Source organism: Neovison vison, chromosome 2, assembly GCF_020171115.1.
Source record: "Neovison vison isolate M4711 chromosome 2, ASM_NN_V1, whole genome shotgun sequence".
NCBI classification, from domain to species: domain Eukaryota; kingdom Metazoa; phylum Chordata; class Mammalia; order Carnivora; family Mustelidae; genus Neogale; species Neogale vison.
Genome location: NC_058092.1, coordinates 31,331,710 through 31,354,637, shown reverse-complemented (window position 1 = coordinate 31,354,637; position 22,928 = coordinate 31,331,710). Strand labels below are relative to the sequence as shown.

Here is a 22,928-nt window from a genome sequence, read left to right as displayed (position 1 = left end):
TTCTTGGATCTCCTATGTTTGCTTCATTTCCAAGTAGCCTCCCTCCTTTTCCACTGCCAATAGCTTCCAGGAATATAACCTTCCAGATTTGTGTCTAGTGGAAAAGAAGGAAGCCTCTTTCTCTGATATCTCAAAGATAAATCCAAAAATTGTCCCCTTGACCCTGATTAATCGAACCAGGGTTATAACCTTACCTTAGCCAGAGTCTTCCAGAAAACAGAGCCTAGAGCGAAGATTAGATGTTTTATTTTTTTTTCTTTTTCTTTTTGGAAGTGCAAGCCCACAGTAGCAAAAATAAGAAAAGGAAGTGAAACAAGCAACAACTTAAAGTAAATTGAAGTGGTGCACTATTTATGGCTCTTGCTTCATGTTGATCCCATGGTCTTATATGCTGATTCCAGAGTAATATTATAAAATTAAAACTCCATGTTGTCAGTCTTTGATTTTAAAAATCCTGTAAGATAAGGCCTATCTCTTTATTTAGTAAATTCAGCCAAAAATTCAAGTGTTGATCCGAGAAGGCATAAATTGTGTGCAGTATTCCCTGATGATATAACACAAATTTAATCTGGGAGGATAAGTAGGAGCTAACTGAACAAAGAAATTAGGCAGAAGGAAGAAAAATAGCATAATTGAGGACCAGAAACCATGTAATTATTGAATGGAATATTTATAGGACTATAAGATCTTAATAACTGGAGCAAAGTATGCTTGAGGGGAAATTCGGGAGCCACTGCCAGAAAAATAGGTAATGCTCTATGCCAGGTGTTCTGTATTAAGAATACAGAAGGAGCATCTGGGTCACTCAACTGGTTGAGTGTAAGCCTTTGGCTCAGGTCATGATGCTCCTGGGATGGAGCCCTGCATCCAGCTCCCTGCTCTGCAGGAAGCCTGTTCTCCCTCTCCCACTCCCCTTGCTTGTGTTCCCCCTCTTGCTGTGTCTCTCACTATCAAATAAATAAGTAAAATCTTGGGAAAAAAAGAATACAGAAGATGAAGTTTATCTTCAAGTTGTGAGAACTCATTGAGGGATTTTAAGCAATGTGATGCAATTAGATTAAGTTTGATTCAATATGTGTTTTGGAATGATCACTCTAGCAGCAGTGGGGAGGAGAGGAAAGTGAGTCCAAGTCTGGAAGTGAGGCAGAACTCTGGGAAGGTGGTATGCTGTGGCTGACATGCAAAATCTGGTAGAAAGAATGGAGGGCAGTGGACCTCCTGGAGGCAGAATCCCATGGCTCTGACGTGCACTATGGGTACGGAGGCAGTTCTCCCAAAGCAGAAGCCACTCCATATGTGCAACTATTTGACTCACTGCCTGCCAGGTCTGTGGCGGAGTACCTGTGGATCAGTAAAGAAACTGGGGGAGATGTGTAGAAACACGCAGAGATGGTCCACACAGGGCTGAAGTTGGAGCAGACTCTCTTGGTCACAGTCTATCAGCACCAGCAGCCGGCAGGCAATAAGCTTTCTGATTTGTTGGCACCCAGCTCAGAGCAGATCCAGGAACCTTTCTGGAGATGAACCAAGGCAGCAAGTTGTTAATCACCTGTCAGCCATCAGGAAAAATATCCAGGCTCTAGGTTGGGTGGCTGTGGCTCCCAAGCCTGGTCCCTACGTGAAAGAAATGAATGATGCAGCCATATTTTATACAAACCTGGTCCTCAAGGAGTACAAAGATGTCAATGAGAAGCATGTGCACTGGATCAAATCTTACTTGAGGATATGGACAGAGCTACAGGCTTACATTAAGGAGTTATGTCCCACTGGACTGGCCTGGACCAAAACAGAGCCTGTGACAGAAGAACTGAGTGGATTGCCATCTGGCCCCTCTGCTGGATTGGCTCTTCCTCCTCCCCCACAAGATCCTCTACCACCCAGTTCCCCCAGTTCAGGCTCAGATGAGTCTGCTTCCCACTCAGCAAACAAGGGGGAGAGCATCACACATTCCTTGAAAGCTGTACCTGATGACACAAAGACACAGGAACAGAATCCTGTGTACAGATGACAGGAACCCTGCCCTGAAGGCTCACAGTGGTCCAGTACTAAATGGCCCCAAACTGTTCTCTGCACCTAAACCAGGAGTCAGCCCATTCCCCCAGACCAACCACAAAGAAGGAGCCAGCTGTACTGGAACTGAAGGGCAAGAAGTGGAGAGTGGAAAATCACGAGAACATTCCCAACCTGGTGACTGATGACACAGAGCTGAAACAGGTGTCTTACATATACAAGTGTGTCAACACGACATTGCAAATCAAGGGCAAACTAAACTCCATTACAGTAGATAACTAAGAAACTTGGTCTGGTGTTTGAGGACTTGGCAGGCATTATGGGTACAATCAATAGTAGGATGTCAAAGTTCAGGTAATGCGTAAAGGGCCAACAATTTTCATCAACAAAACAGATGACTGCCCATTTACCTGAGCAAGGATTCCCTGGATTGCAAGATAGTTATTGCCAAACCTTCTTTTTCAAAGATTGATTTTATTTATTTATTTATTTATCTATTTAAGAGACAGAAGAGGAGAGAGAGAGGAGGGAATGAGCAGGGGATTGGGGCAGAGAGAGAGGGAGAAGCAGGCTCCCCACTGGGCAGGACCCTGGGATCATGACCTGAGCTGAAGATAGATGCTTAACTGACTGAGCCACCCAGGCACGCCCCAGTGCCAAATCTTCAGAGATGAATGTCCTCATTCCTGCAGAAGGCCATGACTTTAATAAATTCCCAGTCCCTGAGCAGTTCAAGACCCTATGGAATGGGCAGAAGTTGTTCACCACAGTGACAAATTGCTGGATAAGCGAAGTGCACCATCTTCTTTGCCCTCTCCCTCACACCATGGGATAAACATGTATCAAGACGGTTCTTTTCTAGGTTTCCTCTACCTTTCTGCTCTTAAACTGCTTCTCTGCTTTGAGAAGCACAGCTACCTGCCTTCACTGAAATATACCTCAGGCTGAGATTTGGGGCGGGGAGAGCAGGTCAGTTCATCTTCTGCAGGAAGGTGCGGCTTTTCCCTATCGGCTCAACCACACCGCCAGTCCCTCCTTAAGGAACCGCACACCAGCACTGGTGTGTCTAAGCTCTCGGCCTTTGCAGGCTATTTGACCAACAGTCTTTGGGAAGACTAAAGCAGTCCCCGGGGATTAACAGATCAGAATGTTCACACAAGTTCACCTTTTTCTAACAGTGAGCGTGAAGGTAGTAGAGGCAGTGTGATTCTGGCAGATTCTTCTAACCAAACTAATTTTTTACTATTGACGAGTGAGGTAGGGGTTACATCAGACCAAAGGCTGAAGCTGGTCAGCTAGCATTCCAAGCAGAATTGTTTCCCATAAGCATTCCTTTCATTCTGCATTCCATCCTGGCTCTGCCTGAACCTGGGAGAGTAGGTTCTCCCTGTCAGCTGCTGTGGCAGTGCCCCGCACCCAGGCCAGTTAAGGGAGTCTTGGCCCCTTCCTTTCACTGGGATCCCTGCCCAGCACCTTCCTACAGAGACAATTTAAACAAGAAAAAACCAAAAAGCAAAACAAAACAAAACAAAACAAAACAAAACAAAAAAACCACACACACACAAAAAACAGAAAACACACCATTCCAAGGGATCTGGAATTCCTTCCTCTTTCTGTGCTGGGTGCCTGTCCTCCACCTTCACTGCCTCCTTTGCCCTGTCATGCTCAACTGCTTCTGGCTTCTGCCTGGGCACCTGAATGAAGGACTAAAATCTCTACCACAGCCTGGTTTTAGGCCTTATGTAAGAATCTTGCACAGCACCGCTAATGTAAATTACAGTTTTTCTCTCTAGACACTTACCAAAATACGCAACTTTTTTGGTGGGAAGATAGATTGTCCTGTGACTTCTACCCATTTCCTGAGGCCTGTGGAAATAAACCTTTACGTACTTAAAGTTATACAGAAAATTGAATAAAATTAATACCAACCTTGAAAAAAAATGATGAGTCCAGATTATAGAAAAACCAGTTGAAATCCCATTTAAGCAGTTAGGACATGCTAACAGCCTAATTAGAGAAATGACAATGGGAACAGAGAGGAAGATGGTGAAGAGATCCCAAATAGAATATATAGGACTTAGTGACTGAGAGAGGTGATGGATGAGGAGGAAGTTTAAACTGGAGAACTGGAAAGAGGGTGGTACCACTCACTGGACTGAGGATACAGATTTTATTGAGATTATGAGTTGGGTTTTGGACATACTTTGAGGGGACTATGGGATATCCAAATGGAGATATTCAGTAGGATGAGGACTATGATGTTCTGGAGTTCAGGAGACATTCCTAAGATACAGATGTAGATTTAAAAAGTGTTGAGATGTTAACAAAATCAGTTAGACAAAATGTTTAGCTTGGGGGAAAGAACATGACTAAAGGACTCAGGCCCAGGGAAGAGCATTTATGTGATCAGCCTGTAAGATAACCAGAAAGGAAGACAGGCAAAAATAGGCAAAACCAATGGACAGGCTCTAAAGTTATTAAGATCTCCTGAAGCAGTAGCAGATCTAAGAAATAAAACTCAGAATGGCAAAGAACAGTTTCGTATAGCCATTAAGGGTGGGTGTTTGGAAAGCTAGGCTAAACCTGGAGAAAAAATGCTCAAAACACAAGTAAAGGACATGAATAATTAAAGGACACTCTCTGTTTCTTCATCTATAAAGTGGGTTTTTTTTTAAAAGATTTTATTTATTTGTGTGAAAGAGGGAGCACAAGCAGGGGGAGTGGCAGGCAGAGGAAGAAGCAGGATCCCTGCTGAGCAAGGAGTAAATCAAGGATTCAATCTCAGGACCCTGGGACCATGACCTATGCCAAAAGCAGACACTTAAACTGCCTGAACCACCCAGGCATCCCTAAAGTGAGGAGTTCTAATTAAGTGAATTCCTAGACCCTTCCCAGGTCTAAAAATCTGATCCTATGTACTGGTATCAAAGAGTGAGTTAGGATCTGGAATTCTATGAACAGTAACCCTTTCCGCTCTCTTGCCCCTCCAGACAACCCCCCCCAAACCACCCACCCAATTCACACCATCCACACGGTTCCCATAGAAGTTCTCTGCCTACCTAGAGGTGGGCACCTGACCTGGCTGGGCCAATACGAGACTTTCCCTAGGATTTTAAAGTTGGAAAGAAGAAAAAGAAGACAGTTATCTTTTTTCTGGATGATGGAAACAATATATATAAAATCTGGAGCTGATGGTAACTGTGATTTGCTACAGGTGTTTAAAAAAAAAAAAAAGACATAAAAAGCTCCTGTGAGAGGTGGAGAGAAAGCTGCCTCGGTTTTCTCAAGTGCTTCAGGTCCTAGTTCAAGTCTGCTGTTAGAATGTGTTGCAGCCCATGAATTACAGGATACCCCAATAGCTTTCTAACAATACTCTCACTTTAAGACTTAAATCACCCCCAAATGATGTGTTATTTGATCAAAGAGTCTCAAGTAATCTGTTTAGCCAGAGCCCACATGGGAAAGAGGAAAATAGGAGATGGAACTATAAAGTAGCACTAGTTACAAAGGAGGGCCCAAGTGCCAGGCTTTGGTTTATCACGAGTAGTGGCAGTGGGATGGAGATAAGGGGAACTTCATTACTATTTCACAGAATCACTGAAACTGTAATACATTTGGTAAACGTTTACCAAATTGAAAAATGAACATGTACAAAACCATGTGGTCCTAATCTTGGTGCTCAGTTTTCTCGGACATTAGCAATGTTAATTAATGCTCTCATTCATTCATTAATGCTTATTAGAAAGTCACACCCTACCTCTTTCCTGTCTTCCTCCGTGTGTTAACTGTAACTTGCTAACATAACCATCCTGTAAAAGGGTGTGGTTGATCATCCGTGGTACACCCTGCCATCCTGAGTACCCTGACTCAATTGTCCGTGTTCCTCCATCCCATCAGAAGGGCTGCAGCCACAATTTTACTTGCTATGACAAATGTATTGGCCTCCTCAAAGGGACTCTCACTGATCAGGCAGATCCAGCCTCAGAATTAGGGACTGGAATAGTTGGTGGAGAAAGGTTTCTCCTCCAGCTGAGATTTTGGTGGGCTTGGCTTCAGGAAGATGCAGATTCTTCTCTGGCTCCAGGAATGGCAAGCACCACTCTCCCTGGGGCTGCAGCTCAGCTGGTACTTCTGGGCTAAGTTACTGAGACAAACGGTTACTTCTTTGACGATTAAAAGGGCAGATGGTCCAGGACATGCTTCAGCATCAAGTGGGTCCTACAGTTCTCTATCTTGCTGGTAGGAAAATAGATCAGTCCAACCTCTCTATGAAGGCCAGTTTGGCAATATCATCATAAAAATGCACATGCCCTCTAGTAAGAGATTCCAGTTCTCAAAATTTACCCTACATGTCTACTTATGTGTCTGAGAAATTTAAAAAATGTTTAAGACTATTCATTGCAATAAAAGAATGGAAATCCAAAAGTCCATCCATAGTGGACTGGCTAAATAAAGTATATCCAAACCACAGAATACTAAGCAGTTGTAAAAAGGAACTGTTAGGCACTTTATCCACTAATATGGAATGACTTTCGTGATAAATGGTTAAATGATCAAAGTAAAGTGCAGATGTGTTATGCTTAAAAAGAAAAACTCTTCATTTGTATTCTCTTGGATACAAATACAAAAATCTCTGGAAGGGTGCACAAAAAAAAAATTAGTTATAAAAAATGGTTGCCTCTATAAAAAATTTGGGGATGTAGGAAAAGGACTTCCCTTATATGACTGTCTATGCCTTTTGAGCCTTACCCCATTTTTAAGTTTCCCCATTGAAAAAATAAAAGCTTACTTAAAAAATAGGGGTGGTGACATTTTCAACAGTTCATCCCAATTGTTAGTCTATAAATCAGTGAATGGCCATGGAGAACAACTGATCCACCATGAAATCAGTAAGATAACAATTATGTGTGCACTCTCCATAATGCTGAATTTAATTTGAAGGACATCCTTTATTCTTGATTAAGTACTTTGTATGGAGGGGTTAGTAGATAGTAGTTATTGGTGTACTGTTTATTTACATAATGGGCAAAATTAAAAGCTGGCATCATGATACCAATTACTCAAATTCAGAATCCTGGAATTTAAAAACACAGAATCATTGATTTAGAGCTGGCTTTTGTTCTCATGTTGAGTAATCTATTTTCACACGTTATTTCGAAAGGCATTCCTCCTGTGTATCTCATGGTGTCGGCTAAGTGATGAGTTATAGCTGAAGGCTTTTCCACACTCATTACACTCATAAGGTTTTTCTCCAGTGTGGTGTCTCTGATGTTTCTTAAAGGAGGAATCATGCCGGTAGGCTTTCCCACAGCGGCTGCATTCATATGCTTTCACTCCTGTATGAACAGTTTTATGGTTGCTAAGGTGTATCCTCTGCCTAAAGGCTTTCCCACATTCCTTGCATTTGTAGGGTCTCTCCCCAGTATGGATTCTCTGGTGATGTGTGAGATACGCTCTATGACTAAAGGTTTTACAACACGCGGTGCATGCGTAGGGCTTCTCCCCAGTGTGAATTCTTATGTGTTCACTAAGGTGCCTGACCTGCCGGAAGGTTTTCCCACATTCATTGCACGTAAAGGGTTTCTCTCCAGAATGAGTTCTCAGATGCTGGATCAAGCTGATGTTCTGGCTGAAAGCTTTCTGACATTTATCGCACACGTAGGGTTTCTCTCCAGTGTGAGTTCTGTGATGCTGATTAAGAGATGAGCGATGTCGGAAAGCTTTGCCACATTCTTCACATTCAAAGGGTTTCTCACCAGTATGGATCCTCTGGTGCGTAGTCAGGGATGCACTTTGACTGAAGGCCCTTCCACACTCCTTACACCTGAAAGGCTTTTCACCAGTATGAATTCTCATGTGTTCAGTGAGATGAATGGGTTGTTTGAAGTTTTTTTCACATATATTACATTCATAGGTTTTTGTTCTTATGTAACTCGGATGACTGATCAGGTCTAACTTGTATTTGTTCCTCTTTCTAGGTGTATCACATTTACGGTGCCTCTGCTCTATAATAACGTTTGAACTGACAATATTTTCCCCAAATTTGTTAGTTTCTTGGCCACTATTCTTGTGGGTCAGGATGGCTTGTCTTCCATCTCTCCCATGGGTTTCCTGGTGGCTTTCTAAGTCACCAGCATATTTAGAGACTTTTCTCAGTTTGGAATAAATGCCATCATCTCTCAGGAACCCTTCCATCATAATGCCATGATAAAACTGTTCCTGTAAAATGCTGTTCTTTGCAGTTGATGCATCGGTTTCTGTTTTAGTCCTCGAGTCTGAAAGAAAGGGAAAGAAATGCAAGTAACCCCTATTCATTATGCTTTGAAAAATCAATTATTGCAATGAGTAGGAAATAGAAATTAGGGTAACTACAATATTACGTACGAGGTTCTGATTACACTTGACCCTTAAACAACATGGGGGTTGGGATACCTACCCCAACACAGTAAAAAAAAATCCAAGTATAACTCTTGACTCCCCCCCCAGAACTTAACAACTAATAGTCTACTGTTGCCTAGAAGCCTTACTGATAAGTCAATTAATAAATTTTTTTATGTTATATGTATCATACACTACAGTCTTACAATAAGGAGAAAATGTTAAATTATAAGGAAGAAAAAATACATTTACAGTGCTGTGAAAAATCCACATAAAAGTGGACCCACGTAGTATAAACCAGTGTTGTTCAAGGGTCAACTGCACAATTGAATATGGTGATGCAATCATGGAAGGTAATGGGAAGTTAAGAAACAGTAAATATGAAAAATGTGTGATTTAATATACAGAGTAAAATTTGAGCACATTAGACCTATTCTTTCTAATATTAAATTATGAAATTTCAGAGTGATGGCTTGTGAGTATCTTTTTCATTGACAACTACTGTTAGAAAACCATCTCCCCACATGAGCAGCAGCAGGAGAAGCTCGTTCAAAAAATAAGGTCTGAACTAAGAACTTTCATAAAAACATTAAGCTTTTAGTGAATTGTATTAATATTTACATTGTTCTACTTTCTGTGGTTATTAGTCTGTCCCTAGAAAGGAGATTTGTAAGAAACCCTGACTATGTTGCTATTATTGCTATGTTCTATGAAAACATCTTTTATCTTTTTTGAGGGGGGAGGGGAGTAACAGAGGGGGAGGGAGAGACAGAATCTTAAGAAGGCTCTACTCCATGCCCAGCGGAACTCAACCTCACAACCCTGAGATCATGACCTAAGCCAAAATCAAGAGTCAAACACTTAACTGAACCACCCAGGTTCCCCTGAAAGTATCTTTTAACCTTAAAATTCTGCCTAGCTTTTTTACCTGATAATTTGTTTATATTACCAATGTTTCAACTGACAGATCTGTATCCTGAAAGGTATAACTTCTTTTAAGATTTTTTTGTTCAACACAAAAGGATCATTAGTACTTCCAAATTCTTTTTTAAAAGATTTTATTTATTTGAGAGAGAGAGAGAGTAAGAGAGCATGAGAGGGGAGAAGGTCAGAGGGAGAAGTACACTCCCCATGGAGCTGGGAGCCCAATGCGGGATTCAATCCCGGGACTCCAGGATCATGACCTGAGCCAAAGGGAGTCACTTAACCAACTGAGCCACCCAGGCGCCCCAGTACTTCCAAATTCTTAATGACTAAAGGCAATAATAGAGTCTATGTTCTGTAGGCTTCTTTTTTTTTTTTTTTAAGATTTTATTTATTTGACAGAGATCAGTGATCTCTGTCACTGAGCCACCCAGGTGCCCTTCTGTAGGCTTCTTATTCTAGTCCTGAATATGGGAGGCAGAAGAGAAGAGGACAGGGAAAGAGAGACGTTGAAAAAAAGAAAACCCAAGAGAATATATAAACAAATTATTAGAATTAATAATGGAGGAAAACAAGGTGGCTAGCTATAAGATCAATATATAACATCAAATATGCTATTACACACCAACAACAAACAGAAAACATAATTTAAAAATATACTATCAGGGCACCTTGGTGGCTCAGTTGTTCAAGCATCTGCCTTCGGCTCAGGTCCTGATCCCAGGGTTCTGGGACAGAGCCCACATCGGATTCCCTGCTCGGCAGAGAGCCTGTTTCTACCTCTCCCACTGTCTGCCACTCCACCTCCTTGTGCTCTCTTTACCTCTCTATCAAATAAGCAAATAAAATACTTAAAATAAGTAAATATATTTTAAAAATATAATATACACATTATCTATGATAGCAAAATATAAGGTCTTCAAGATGAACCCAAAAGATGTAATTTGAAGGAAAACCTTCATAGGGAAAATACTGAAACTTTATTTTTAAAAACGTTAGGAAATACCAATAAATGGAGCAATATACCATGTTTCTGGAATAATAAAACTCAGTTATCATAATATTAATTCCCCCCAAAGTTGATCTATAAATCCACTTCTATTCCAATCAAAATACCACTGGAGTATTTGTGCACATGCACATACTGTGTGTGTGTGTGTGAAATCTGATGCACTCATTTATATGGAAAAAGCAAGAGGCTAAGAATAACCTGGACAACTTTGAAGAACAAAATGGGAGAACTAATTCTATCAAATATGCAATTTCACAATGAAATACAGTAATTAGCTTGCCATTAGAGTAGGGCTAGGATAGAAAAACAGAACAGAATACAGAGTGCCTACAACAGAACCAAGTATATAAGGAAGCTTGAGAGGTAACAGAGTGTCATTAACTATTAAATAAATAGTTCCTGGACTGACCATCCATGTGGAAAAAGTCAAAGAAGATCCTCACCTCATACTACATATAAAATGATTCCAGGTGAATTAATTCCGAATATGAATATCCAAATTTTTAAAATTTAAGACAATAAATATTACATCATTTTTCTATGATCCAGAAAAGAGATAATAATAGAACAATTGGCAAAGGACATAAACAATTTACATACGAGAATTCTGGATGGTCAATAAACATGAAAAGTAAGCTCCTCTTACTAGTAATCAGGAAAATGAAAGACACAACAAGATACCATACTCATCTGTAAATTCACAATAATTTTATTTATTTATTTATTTTTAAAAAACTACTTATTTGAGGGGTGCGGTCAGAGGGGAGAAAGAATCTGGAGCAGATTCCACGCTGAGTGTTGAGTCTGGGATGGGCCTGATTCCACGGCCCTGAGATCCTGACCTGAGCTGAAATCAAGAGTCGGATGTTCAACTGACTGAGCCGCCCAGGCACCCTTACGATAATTTTTAAATTTGCTCTGGAAACTCTTAAAGCTTGCTGATGGGAGTACAAATTGATGCAGCTGCTTTGTAGCGCAACAAAATGAAGGTGCATATATACCATGACCCAACCATTTTGCTCCCATCAGACATCTCAGAAATCCTTGCCTATGTACACAGGAAGACACTGCATCTTGGTAACCCTCAATCTCAGAAACAATATAAATGCATATTAATAGGAAAATGGCTAAATAAATTGTGGTTTAGTGATTCAACGGAAAAAAAGAACTAGAGCAACACAAATAGTAACCATGTTGAATGAGAGAAGTAAGTAGAAGTATATACACGATTCATTGAAAGAATAAGAACATGCAAAACAAAATTATATATTGTTTTGGGATATACACATGTAATAAAAGTATGAAGACACGTGTGAAAATGACTGTATTTAAACTCTGAAGAGCTAGTTATTTGAAAAGGTAGGAGGGTCACAGCAGGGCTTCAACTCTTTTTTATCTTAATCTAGTTGGAAGCTACATAGAAGTTTGTTACAATGTTCTCTATCCCTTACTGAACACCTAAAATATTTCATAGTAAAACAAAATTTAAGGAGATGGTTAAGGACCACTGAATTTGGGGAGAAAGTATCCTACGGGAATTTCCCTTGCAAGAATTTTCATACAGTAGTTACAAAAATACAAAAGATACATGAGTTTAAAAGAGAGTGAGAATCAAAGCTGAAATTGTAAAATGGAAGTTAGCAAAAAGTGGAAATAGAATGCAAGAGAGAAAATTAAAGAACTGTCAAATGCAGTGAGACTACTGAAAAGAGGTGTTTCCTGTGAGGAGAGACCATGCACAATTTACTGCTTAGAAAAAGGAGATTTCAATTCAGAGGTCAGGATACTAAAGAAAAGAGGGAAAGTCAATTTAACCTTAATGAAGACAAGATTCCCTTCCCTCCAACTGCGAAGAGACTGTTGCAAGGTCAGGGGAAGGAAACGGAGGGCGGGGTGAAGTCAGGTTTAGCGCATGTCCTGTCCAGGGGCTGTGGGAAGAATTCAGAGAGTTGGGCCTACATATTAAAATGTACTACCTGTCTTAGTCTCAGCAGAACTGGGATCTTCTGGGCCTTCTTTCTCTGTCATCCATGGTTCTTGTCCTTTCTCCAACTGGGATATCACACTAGGTTTGGAAAGTTGATATCCTGCTTATAAAGTAAAAAAAAGAAGAAGAAGCATGAATGCTTATGTTGGGTTCTAAGAACCATCCCCAGAATGTCATTCTAGTCCTCTGATATTCAGGGTCTCTAAAGATGGAAAGGGGCACCACAGAATGTCTTTCTATTCTAGCTCTACCAAGTAAAGTTGTTTCCCCAAGGAATGAGACATCTCTAATACAAAACCCAAGGCCAGGGGCTCCTGGGTGGCTCAGTGGTTTGGAGCCTCTGCCTTCGGCTCAGGTCATGATCCCTGGGATCAAGCCCCACATTGGGCTCTCTGGTCAGCGGGGATCCTGCTTCCTCTCTCTCTCTCTGCCCACTTCTCTGCCTACTTGTGATCTCTGCCTGTCAAATAAATAAATAAAATATTTTTAAAAAAAAGAAAAGAAAGAAACCCAAGGCCAAACTCCAGGGAATCCACAACATTTGATAATTTAGAAATAATGACTCTCCTATAATGGGCAGGTTTTCTGGGTGACTGTCTCACCCGTCCTTACCCACTGAGACCAAGTTCCCATAGTTCTCCAGCATCACCTCCCGGTACAGATTCCGGTGAGCAAGGGGCAGTTGTCCCCATTCCTCCTGGGTGAAGTCCACGGATATGTCCTTGAAGGTCAACAGTTCCTAGAATATTGAATATATTCCTTTTCAGAGTCCATCTCCATCAAGGTCCAAGGAGTTCTCAGAGAATTCTAAGTTCTGAGAGATTCTAAACTAGTTCTACTGAAAGCCTCCTCTGGAAGTGGTTGAAAATCCTCTAGAGATTATCATCAATAAATACTTAGAAAAACAGATGGTCATACGTGCCTTCGAAAAAAATTAAGCAGGATAAGGGAGGAACATGGAGAACATGGTGAGGGGAGAGGACGATTTTCTATGCAGGATGGTAGGGGAAAGTCTCTCAAAAAAGGTGGTATCTGATCAGAGACATGAATTCAGTGAGGGAGAGCTCTGTGGAGATCTGAGGGGACAGCATTCCAGGCAGGTACAAAGGACCTAAAATGAGAGCATCCTTGGCTTGTCTCAGGAATAGGAGAGTGAGCATCAATGGCGGAGGGTGGTGAAGGAAGGATTTGGAGATGAGATTAGAGAGGCTTCGGAGGGGGGAGGGAAGGAGAGAGAGGCTTTCAACCCTTATTGTCATGAAACCAATGCATTCCTACTGAGCTTACATTCTGGGGCCCCACTGGAGTTTATGCAAAGATGAACAAAGCCATCTGGAACTGCGGTCTGACCCCTTCCTAGCTCAAATACTCGAAGATCTAAAAAAGATCAGTGCCCCTCCACCCCAGCTGTGGTGGCATGGGCTTTTATAGTTGGGGTTAATCGGAAGCGAGCTCACCAAATAAAAGTTATCTCAGCCAGAGCTCTAGGGGGAATATGAATAATCAGGCCCTCACCTTAACCACCAGACAGAGGAAAGGGCTTAGTCTCCTGGAAATAAACAGAACTAAACAAACTATATTTCATCCCCCACTGTCCTTTAGTACCCAATATCTGAACTACTAAAAAAAAACAAAAAACAAAACAAAAAAAACCTGTTACACATGTGAAGGAGGAAGAAATCTGATCTAGAATCAAGAAAACAAAAATCAATAGAAGTAAACTCACAGGTGACCAAGTCATTGGAATTAGCAGACAAGAAGTTTAAAGCAATTATTAAAATATATGTTAAAAATTTACAGTAAAGTATGGATAGAGGGGCACCTGGGTGGCTCAGTTGGTTAAACATCCGACTCTTGATTTTATTTTTATTTTTATTTTTTTTTTAAAGATTTTATTTATTTATTTGAGAGAGAGAGCATGAGCGAGGAGAAGGTCAGAGAGCGAAGCAGACTCCCCATGGAGCTGGGAGCCTGATGTGGGACTCGATCCCGGGACTCCAGGATCACGCCCTGAGCCGAAGGCAGTCGTCCAGCCAACTGCGCCACCCAGGCGTCCCCCGACTCTTGATTTTAGTTCATCATGATCTCAGGGTCGTGAGATCATGCCCAATGTCAGGCTCTGTGCTGGGCGTGGAGCCTGCCTGAGAGCCTCTGAGATCTCTCCCTTTTCCTCTGCCCCTTCCTGCCCCTGCTTGCTCTCTCACTCAAAATAAATAAATGAATAAATAAAGGTTAGAATAGCTGAAAACACAGGAAATTGAGGAAGAGAAAGAAATGCTAAAGAATTAAATGAAAATTCTACAAATGAGAAAAATCCACTGAATGGACTTAGTGGCAGACTGAACCCTGACAAAGACGAGATCTGTGAAACTTGAAACTCAAGAGGTCAATAGATATTATCCAAACTGAAGCAAGAGGAAAAAACAAATAACCCAGGATAATACCAAGTGGTTTAATATACATGTAATTAGAACCTCAGGAGACAAAAGAATGGGCAGAAAAAATACTAAGAAACAAAGGCTGAAAATTTTCCAAATTTGACAGAAAAAAAAAAATCTAGCCACAGATCCAAGAAGTTCAGAAAACCCCCAAAAGAATAAATTCAAAGAAAATCATCCCTAGGCACATCGTAGAAAAACTGCTGAAAGGCAAAGACAAAAGGGAAGATCAGAAGAAGGCAGGAAAGGAGGAACAGAAAAACAAGAGAAGTTGGTATAAACGAACAGAAAGGCATGTCACCTAAAGGGAGAGAATAGTAACAGCTGACTTTTTATTCAAAACAATATAAGCTAAAGGATCGTGGAACACTTTTAAGTGCTGAAAAGAAAAAAAAAGGCACCCTAGAGTTCTATATCCAGCAAAATATTCTCAAGGAGGAAGACAACAGGAAAAGACAACCGGGCTTTTTTTCCCTTTACTTAATTTCTTTTTCCTTTAAAGATTTTATTTATTTGAGAGAGAGAGAGTGAGTGCACGTGAGCATGAGTGCGGAGGAAGTGCAGAGAGCAAGGGAGAAGCAGACTCCCTGCAGAGCAAGAAGCGCAACATGGGGCTCAATCCCAGGATCCTGGGTCCATGACCTGTGCTGAGGGCAGACGCTTAACTGACTGAGCTACCCAGGCACCCCTTCTTTTCTTAATATCTTAAGAACAATTTACTATTAAAAATAAAAATAAGAGGGGAATGTGCTCTCAGTGGGGAGCCTACCTGATTCTCTCTCTCCCTCTGCCCCTCCTCTCCGCTTGCATGCACACGTGTAATCTCTAACATAAAAAAATAAATCTTTTTGGGCGCCTGGGTGGCTCAGTGGGTTAAGCCGCTGCCTTCGGCTCAGGTCATGATCTCAGGGTCCTGGGATCGAGTCCCGCATTGGGCTCTTTGCTCAGCGGGGAGCCTGTTTCCCTCTACCTCTCTTTCTGCCTGTCTCTCTGTCTACTTGTGATCTCTCTCTGTCAAATAAATAAATAAAATCTTTAAATAAATAAATAAATAAATCTTTTTTAAAAATAAAAATAAGAACAATGTACTGTGGAGCTTATAACATATGAAGTGAAATGTATAACAATATACAAAGAATGGGAACGAGTAATTGGAAATACGAGGTTTTCATACCGTATGTGAAATAGTGTAATAGTAATTCAACTGTGACATGTTAATAATGTGTATTGCAATGGCCAGGACAACCACTAAACGCAAATCAAACAAGTATAGCTAAAAAGCATTCAGAGGACATAAAGTGGAATACTAAAAAACTATGCAATCCAAGAGGATGCAGAAGAGGATCAAAGAAACAAAGATGCGTGAACAGCAAACGAAGACCAAGAATAACACTTAAATCCAACCATATCAAGGATTATGGTAACTGTAAATGCATGAAACAAGCAAGACATGGCTATGTGGAAGGTCGCACTCTAAATAATAAGATGCAGATAAGGTTAAAAGCAAAAGAATTGAAAAAGCTATGCCCTACAAGCAGTAACTAAAGGAACACTGGAGGAAGTATAGTTAAATTAGACAAAGCGGACTTAGGAGAAGGAATATTATGAGCCATACAGAAGACACAGCTTATAAACTGTCAGTTCATCAAGGAGGCAACCATTGGGGCACCTGGGTGGCTCAATGGGTTAAGACTCTACCTTCGGCTCAGGTCATGATCTCAGGGTCCTGGGATCAAACCCCATATCAGGCTCTCTGCTCAGCAGGGAGCCTGCTTCCCCCACCCCTGCCTGCCTCTCTGCCTACTTGTGATCTTTCTCTGTCAAATAAATAAATAAAATTAAAAAAAAAAAGGCAACCATCCTAGGCATTAATGCATCTGATAACAGAACCCAAAACAGAGCTGACAGAACTAAAGGGAGATAGAGACAAAACCACAATATAGATTTTTTTTTTAAGATTTATTTATTTATTTGACAGAGAGAGAGAGATCATAAGCAGACAGGGAGGCAGGCAGAGAGAGGAGGAAGCAGACTCTCTGCAGAGCAGAGAGCCCGATGCGGGGCTCGATCCCAGGACGCTGGGATCATGACCTGAGCCGAAGGCAGAGGCTTTAACCCACTGAGCCACCCAGGCGCCCCCACAATATAGATTTTAATACTCCTTTCTCAGTAACTGATACAAGTGGGCAGAAATGTATCAAGGATTCAGATTGGAACAACCTATTTAGCCAACTTAAACTAACAGACATTTATAGAACACTATAACTATCAACCGCACAATATAAATTCTTTTTTAAACTTTTTATTTTGAGATATAGATTCCCATAGAGTTGTAAGAAATAACACAGACACACATAGTGAAAAGAAGGGGAACAAGAACGCCAATGTTCATAGCAGCAATGTCCACAATAGCCAAACTGTGGAAGGAGCTGAGATGCCCTTCAACAGATGAATGGATAGAGAAGATGTGGTCCATATACACACTAGAATATTACTCTGTCATTAGAAAGGATGAATACCTACCATTTGTATCAACATGGATGGAACTGGAGGGTATTATGCTAAGTGAATGAGTCAAGCCAAGAAAGACAGTTATCATATGGTTGAACTCATATGTGGAACATAAGGAATAGCACAGAGGACAACAGGGGAAGGGAGAGAAAACTGAATGGGAAGAAATCAGAGAGGGAGACAAACCATGAAAGACTCTGGACTCTGGGAAACAAGCTGAGGGTTGCAGAAGGGACGGAGGGGTGGGGGATGGTGTAAGGTGATGGGCATGAAGAAAGGCACGTGATCTGATGAGCAATGGCTGTTATACACAACTAATGAATCAGTGAACACTACATCAAAAACTAGTGATGTACTATACGTTGGCTAATCGAACTTAATAAAAAATAAATAAATAAATAAATAAAAATATAAAATATATATATATATATTATTCTGGGTGAAAAAAAAAACACAGAGATCCCATGTACTCTCTACTCAGAATGAAGCAAAGGTTTGATTGGAAAGGGGCATGAGGGAACTTCCTGAGATGATGGAAATGGTCTATATTTTGGTTACAGGGTATATACATATGCCCAAATAGAACTATACACTTTCTTAACTATATTTTCCTATACTTAAATTGTAGCTCAATTTTTTAAAAATTTCATCTTTTCCTAGCACTAAGAATCCCATCAGTTTTTTGATAAATGTCAAGAGGCAAGGAATTTCAGACTGTACAATGTAAAGATACTCTTTAAACAATTAGATTATTGTAACTTCTTCCTTATTGCTGTAAATAACTCTGAAATGCATTTCAATCCTAGAAGGAATCAGCATCTGAATCAATTGAGGAAACTGGGAATGTAAACAGCTAGAAAAAATTGCTCCTGATCGCCAAGCAAATAAATACAAGAGAAAAGTTCAAATCCTGTACCATCTAACTTCAGAACCCAAGTTCTTTCCACTTAAAACTCTTCTGTCATTGAAAAACATCTGATCTTTAACAGTCTTCCTTTCTCATTCATTCTACAATTTTCCTCCTGTTTCTCCTATCCTTCCAGGAGGCAGTGAGGACAGCCCCATGAGAACTGCCCATCCTGTCTAAAGTGTGCGCTGTGTGGCCAGACCACTTCTTCCCCATTCACTTCTCCTTTGGTTGAAGTCTGACCTCTGTTCCTAATAATCAAGTTCACCAGTGACATGTGTTTGGCACTTAAGAATGTCAGAACCTGTTTCTCCCTTAGCAAAGTTTGTTTCTGAATAAATACTCAAAATACTCCAAAAACACTGAATATGAAATATTGAATATTAAATACTCAAAAAAATTGATGTACATCTTAGACTCCAAGTAATATCTGTTCTTTTTTTTTTTTAAAGATTTTATTTATTTATTTGACAGAGATAGATCACAAGTAGGCAGAGGCAGGCAGAGAGAGAGAGGAGGAAGCAGGCTCCCTGCTTAGCAGAGAGCCCGATGCGGGACTCGATCCCAGGACCCTGAGATCATGACCCGAGCCGAAGGCAGCGGCTTAACCCACTGAGCCACCCAGGCGCCCCAATATCTGTTCATTTTTAGGGGCTAGAATTTTATCACTCATTTTGCTTTCTCTACAGAAATCAGCACAGCGTTAAATCTAGATGTTGGTCACAAACAAGAGTTAATAGGAGGGAAGTGGGGCGCCTGGGTGGCTCAGTGGGTTAAAGCCTCTGCCTTCGGCTCGGCTCAGGTCATAATCCCAGGTCCTGGGATCTAGCCCAGTGTTGGGCTCTCTGCTCAGCAGGGAGCCTGTTTCCTCCTCTCTCTCTGCCTGCCTCTGTGCTTACTTGTGATCTGTCAAATAAATGAATAAAATCTTAAAAAAAAAAAATAGGGGGCACCTGGGTGGCTCAGTGGGTTAAGCCTCTACCTTCGGCTCAGGTCATGATCTCAGGGTCCTGGGATCGAGTCCCACATCGGGCTCTCTGCTCAGCAGGGAGCCTGCTTCCCTCTCTCTCTCTCTCTCTGCCTGCCTCTCTGCCTACTTGTGATCTCTTTCTGTCAAATAAATAAAAATAAAATCTTTAAAAAAAAAAAAAAAGGAGGGAACCTACCATGAGTAGGGGAATGGCCACCATTGCAGCCCAATTTTCTGTATAAGAGCTCCCTATGTTGAATCTGTTAGCCTCAACACCCTCTCACACTCAAAAAAAAAAAAAAAAAAAAGTGGCAAGTTAAAGCCCTAAAAACCAAACAGCATGTCAAGAAAATGAAAGGAAACCAACCCACCTGGGATTCTGTTGCTCGGGACCCAGATGTGACTTCATCCTTCAAACTTTCTTCCTGGGTCTCATCGGCATCCTGAGACAGCAGCGCTAAAGAAGGGAAGGAGCTATGAGGCATGCATCTCCCCATAGCTCCCAAATAGAAAAACTGCCTCCAGATCTGCTGAACATGGCTTTTCTCTCAAAACATTCACAAAGAGGGACACTTAGGGCAACTCAGAGCAGTTGGAGCCTCCTTAACGAGGAGGGTCCACAGTGCGTTGCTTTGGGCATTAACATGTCTCAGTGGTCAACGCTGGTCCCAAAAGCACAGATCTATCAGGCCACTCCTGTTTCAAAGGTTTCTGACAAGAAAGAAAAATCCAAACACTTCCCATCGCCTTTAAGGTGCTCTACGACTCACCAGAAGCATCCTTTCCCAGCGTGTTTCTGCTATCCACCATCCTTCATCCACCATACACATACGCTGACCACATTCTTGGCCCTCAGTCAGACTAGGACAGTACCCACTCTCTGAACCACTCTTTAAGGCAGTCATTTCTGTACCCTTCCCCAAATCGTCCACAAGAAATTTAGACATCTTTCAAGGCCCAAGTCAATTCTACCTGCTTTGTGAAAATTTCTCCAATAAATACAATCAAAAGTATGTTTCCCATCTCTTGTCTTCCAAAAGAAGTTTACCATAGCACTTTCTTAGGCTACTTTCTATTATTTTGACCTGGATATATGTCCATCTCCATCAATTAATAATAAGCATTGGAAATCATTATTCATTTTGCCATCGGTCAAGATCCTTAGCAAGGTCCCTGCCTGCTGCAGCGAGAATCGGTATCAGTTGGACTTGAAGTGTTAAAGGCATGAACTAGGAGACCACGTGAGACACATAAATTCCTGTGTCCATGTATCTGTCCTGACCAGACCACCAGATAATGTGTAACCTTGGACTTGTTTCCCACTGACCTCCTATAAATTGAGAATCATCAAGCATGTCATTCCTTCCTCTCAGAAGAAAAGAAAGGCTCCTTTTGAAAAACATTGGCTTTGGGCCAGAATGACCAAAACTTATGAAGGAAGACTTTGGGAGGGCATTAGGGAGTGGAAACCTTTGACCCCACTGTCTGGGAATCCTATATACTTGGGAGCCACTGTTGTGTGCTGGATCTGAGGACTGGAGACGGGAGCAGCATGGAGCACATGGAACAAGGAGCCCATGCTGAGAGCCCCACATTTCCTCTCATAGTGATCCCCTTCCCAAAAGTCACAAGCATGAACCCCAAAGACCTGCTTTCCCCCAATTTTCTCCCCAAGAGACCACCTCAGCGAAGTGTGTACCTATCTTTTCACACACAAAATGTGAATTCTTCTTTCCCCATTCCCCTCCATCAGTCTATTCTCACCTTCTCCTTCAAACATCTTAGTCACGTCCTCCCACAAGGGTGCCACCTCCTTGGCCTTCTTTGGATGGCGCAGCTTCACCCAGGTGCTGGCCTCTGTGGGCAGGGTGATCAGGAGCTGCTGTAGCATGATGCTGCCCACCCGACAGAACTTGTCCACTTCTGGTGAGAAAAACCGCCAGAACCTCTACTGAAAGGCTTCACAGGTGTGTCATCTCCTCTGAGCACAATCTCCTGCCCTTGGAACTTTGGTGTGTCCCTGTGGCACCAGAGGCTGTGGGCTCCTAGAGGCTCAGGTGACTTTAACTCTGAAAAACTGACTTCTCTCTTAGATTAAGTACAGCCACCCTAGGAGGCAGCCATTTGAGTAGGTTTGAGTGCATGCCTCTATATTCTTCGAGAGGAGCAAAAGGCAGAAGAGGAATCCAGAAGCACCCAACACACAGTCAGAATTCCAGAACGTGCGAAAATATATTTCAAACTGCAAAAGATCCAAAAACAAAGATTTGGCATCAATGTGGGAATAAGTATGATCAATGCTCTTGGATGCGGCTGTCTCCCAGTTCCATATGCACATACAAGCGTAGACGCTGCCTTGACGTCCCTCTTTGTGAGCTGCATGCATCTTCTGCCTGGATACAGGTTTTGGAGTTAAGAGAGCAAGCTTTGAAATCAGACAGCGTGGGCTAGCATCCTGACACTTGGACTTAAAAGCTCTAAGGCATTTCAACTCTCTGAGCTTCAGTTTCTTCATCTATAAAATGGGGATAACAATTCTACTTTATAGCGCTGTAATACTAATTGTAACAATGTCAGGCATGCAGAAAACCCGTAATAAATATTACTATAAACCTTTTGTTTTAATACTGCATCACAGCATTATCTTTTCAAGCTACATTTTAAAAACAACTAGAGACTTCAATTTAAAGTTCAAGTGTGATAAGGCTGGAATAATCACACAGCTGCATGTTCACATGCCCAAAAAGCGCCAGACATATCCCCACCCACGCAGATGGCCCGCAGCTGGCAAGTCCTTCTAACCTGTTAAGATGCCTCCTGGTTTCAGACATGTTAAAATGGGGGAGGGGGATGTGTTCAGACGGAGGAAGTACAGTACACTGAATATCATGAGGACTACTGCAGAACTGTTTGCAACAGGAAAATCTGGAAACAACTCAAATCTATCATCCCAACCAACGCCCCGTGGTTCGAGCAGATGCCTCCGCAGCGACCTGGTCCAGCACATTTGGCTCCCCACACAGTCCGAGTTCCGAGCAAAGGGAGCCGGCCCAACTTTTTGAAGTTTGTGAGGAAGGGTACGTACTTTACGGGCCCCCCCACTCGGCCCCAAGCTGAGCCCGCTCGATGCACAGAAAGGAGCTGCATCCCGCGGGCTGGAGCACGTGGAAATATCCTGCCCCGAATACAGAAAAGTAAACGTCTAGTTACCGAAGTGGGGAAACTTTCCAAGCATCATTTGGAAGCTGGCCCTCCTCACTGCTCCTGGCCGTGTCTCCCCGGGACAGAGGCTGCGGCCCCGCGAAGCCTCAGCAGCTCGGTCCTGGACGCTGCTGGGATCAGGGACACAGCCGCAAGAGCGCTCTCTCCCGAAGCTTTCCGCGCCACAGGGTGTCTCTTCGGTGGATCCCGAGGTAGCAGATTTTGTTCTTCCCCAGCCCTCCTAGACCACATGTCCCCGCTCACCAACGATTCTCCAAAACACGCCCCCACGTTCCCGCGGGCTCCCAAAGGAAGCCCGCGGGACCTCGGCCTCCGCCCCGGACGCGGGGTTTCTCCCGGCTGCCCGCGGAGCCTGCCTAAGGCCGGCCGCCGCACCGCATCGCGCCGCCGCCCTCCCAGGAGGCCTTCCGCGGCCGCGCGCCGGGGAGCGGGGCTCCGCGGGCCGCAGTGGGAGGGCTGCCCGGACCCGGCTTCTCCCAGATGCGGGCGAGGTTACACCTCGCGGGCTGTCGCTCTGACGCCGGGCCGGTGGCGGCCGACTCCACCCGCCGCCCCGCCTCGTGGGCCGC

At 42.5% G+C, this 22,928-nt stretch overlaps 1 protein-coding gene and 1 pseudogene across 3 annotated transcripts; one reads left to right on the top strand and one right to left on the bottom strand.

The window, feature by feature from the left end:
* The first annotated feature begins 1,374 nt into the window (after positions 1 to 1,374).
* LOC122899103 lies at positions 1,375 to 2,845 on the top strand (annotated as a pseudogene).
* Positions 2,846 to 6,935: 4,090 nt separating this feature from the next.
* Positions 6,936 to 22,928, bottom strand: ZFP69 (ZFP69 zinc finger protein). Of its 3 annotated transcripts, none has more exons than XM_044237928.1 (6): positions 22,348 to 22,928; positions 20,902 to 21,530; positions 19,509 to 19,594; positions 12,924 to 13,050; positions 12,301 to 12,414; positions 6,936 to 8,285 (listed from the first exon to the last, which is right to left on the bottom strand). In XM_044237928.1, the coding sequence occupies exons 2-6, from the start codon at positions 21,026 to 21,028 to the stop codon at positions 7,153 to 7,155; spliced, it is 1,587 nt and encodes a 528-aa protein (XP_044093863.1). In that variant the 5' UTR covers positions 21,029 to 21,530; positions 22,348 to 22,928; the 3' UTR covers positions 6,936 to 7,152. The 3 variants fall into 3 exon arrangements, with proteins under 3 accessions (XP_044093863.1, XP_044093862.1, XP_044093864.1); XM_044237927.1 differs by having other exon boundaries at positions 20,902 to 21,379; XM_044237929.1 differs by having other exon boundaries at positions 12,301 to 12,411; positions 20,902 to 21,379; positions 22,348 to 22,927.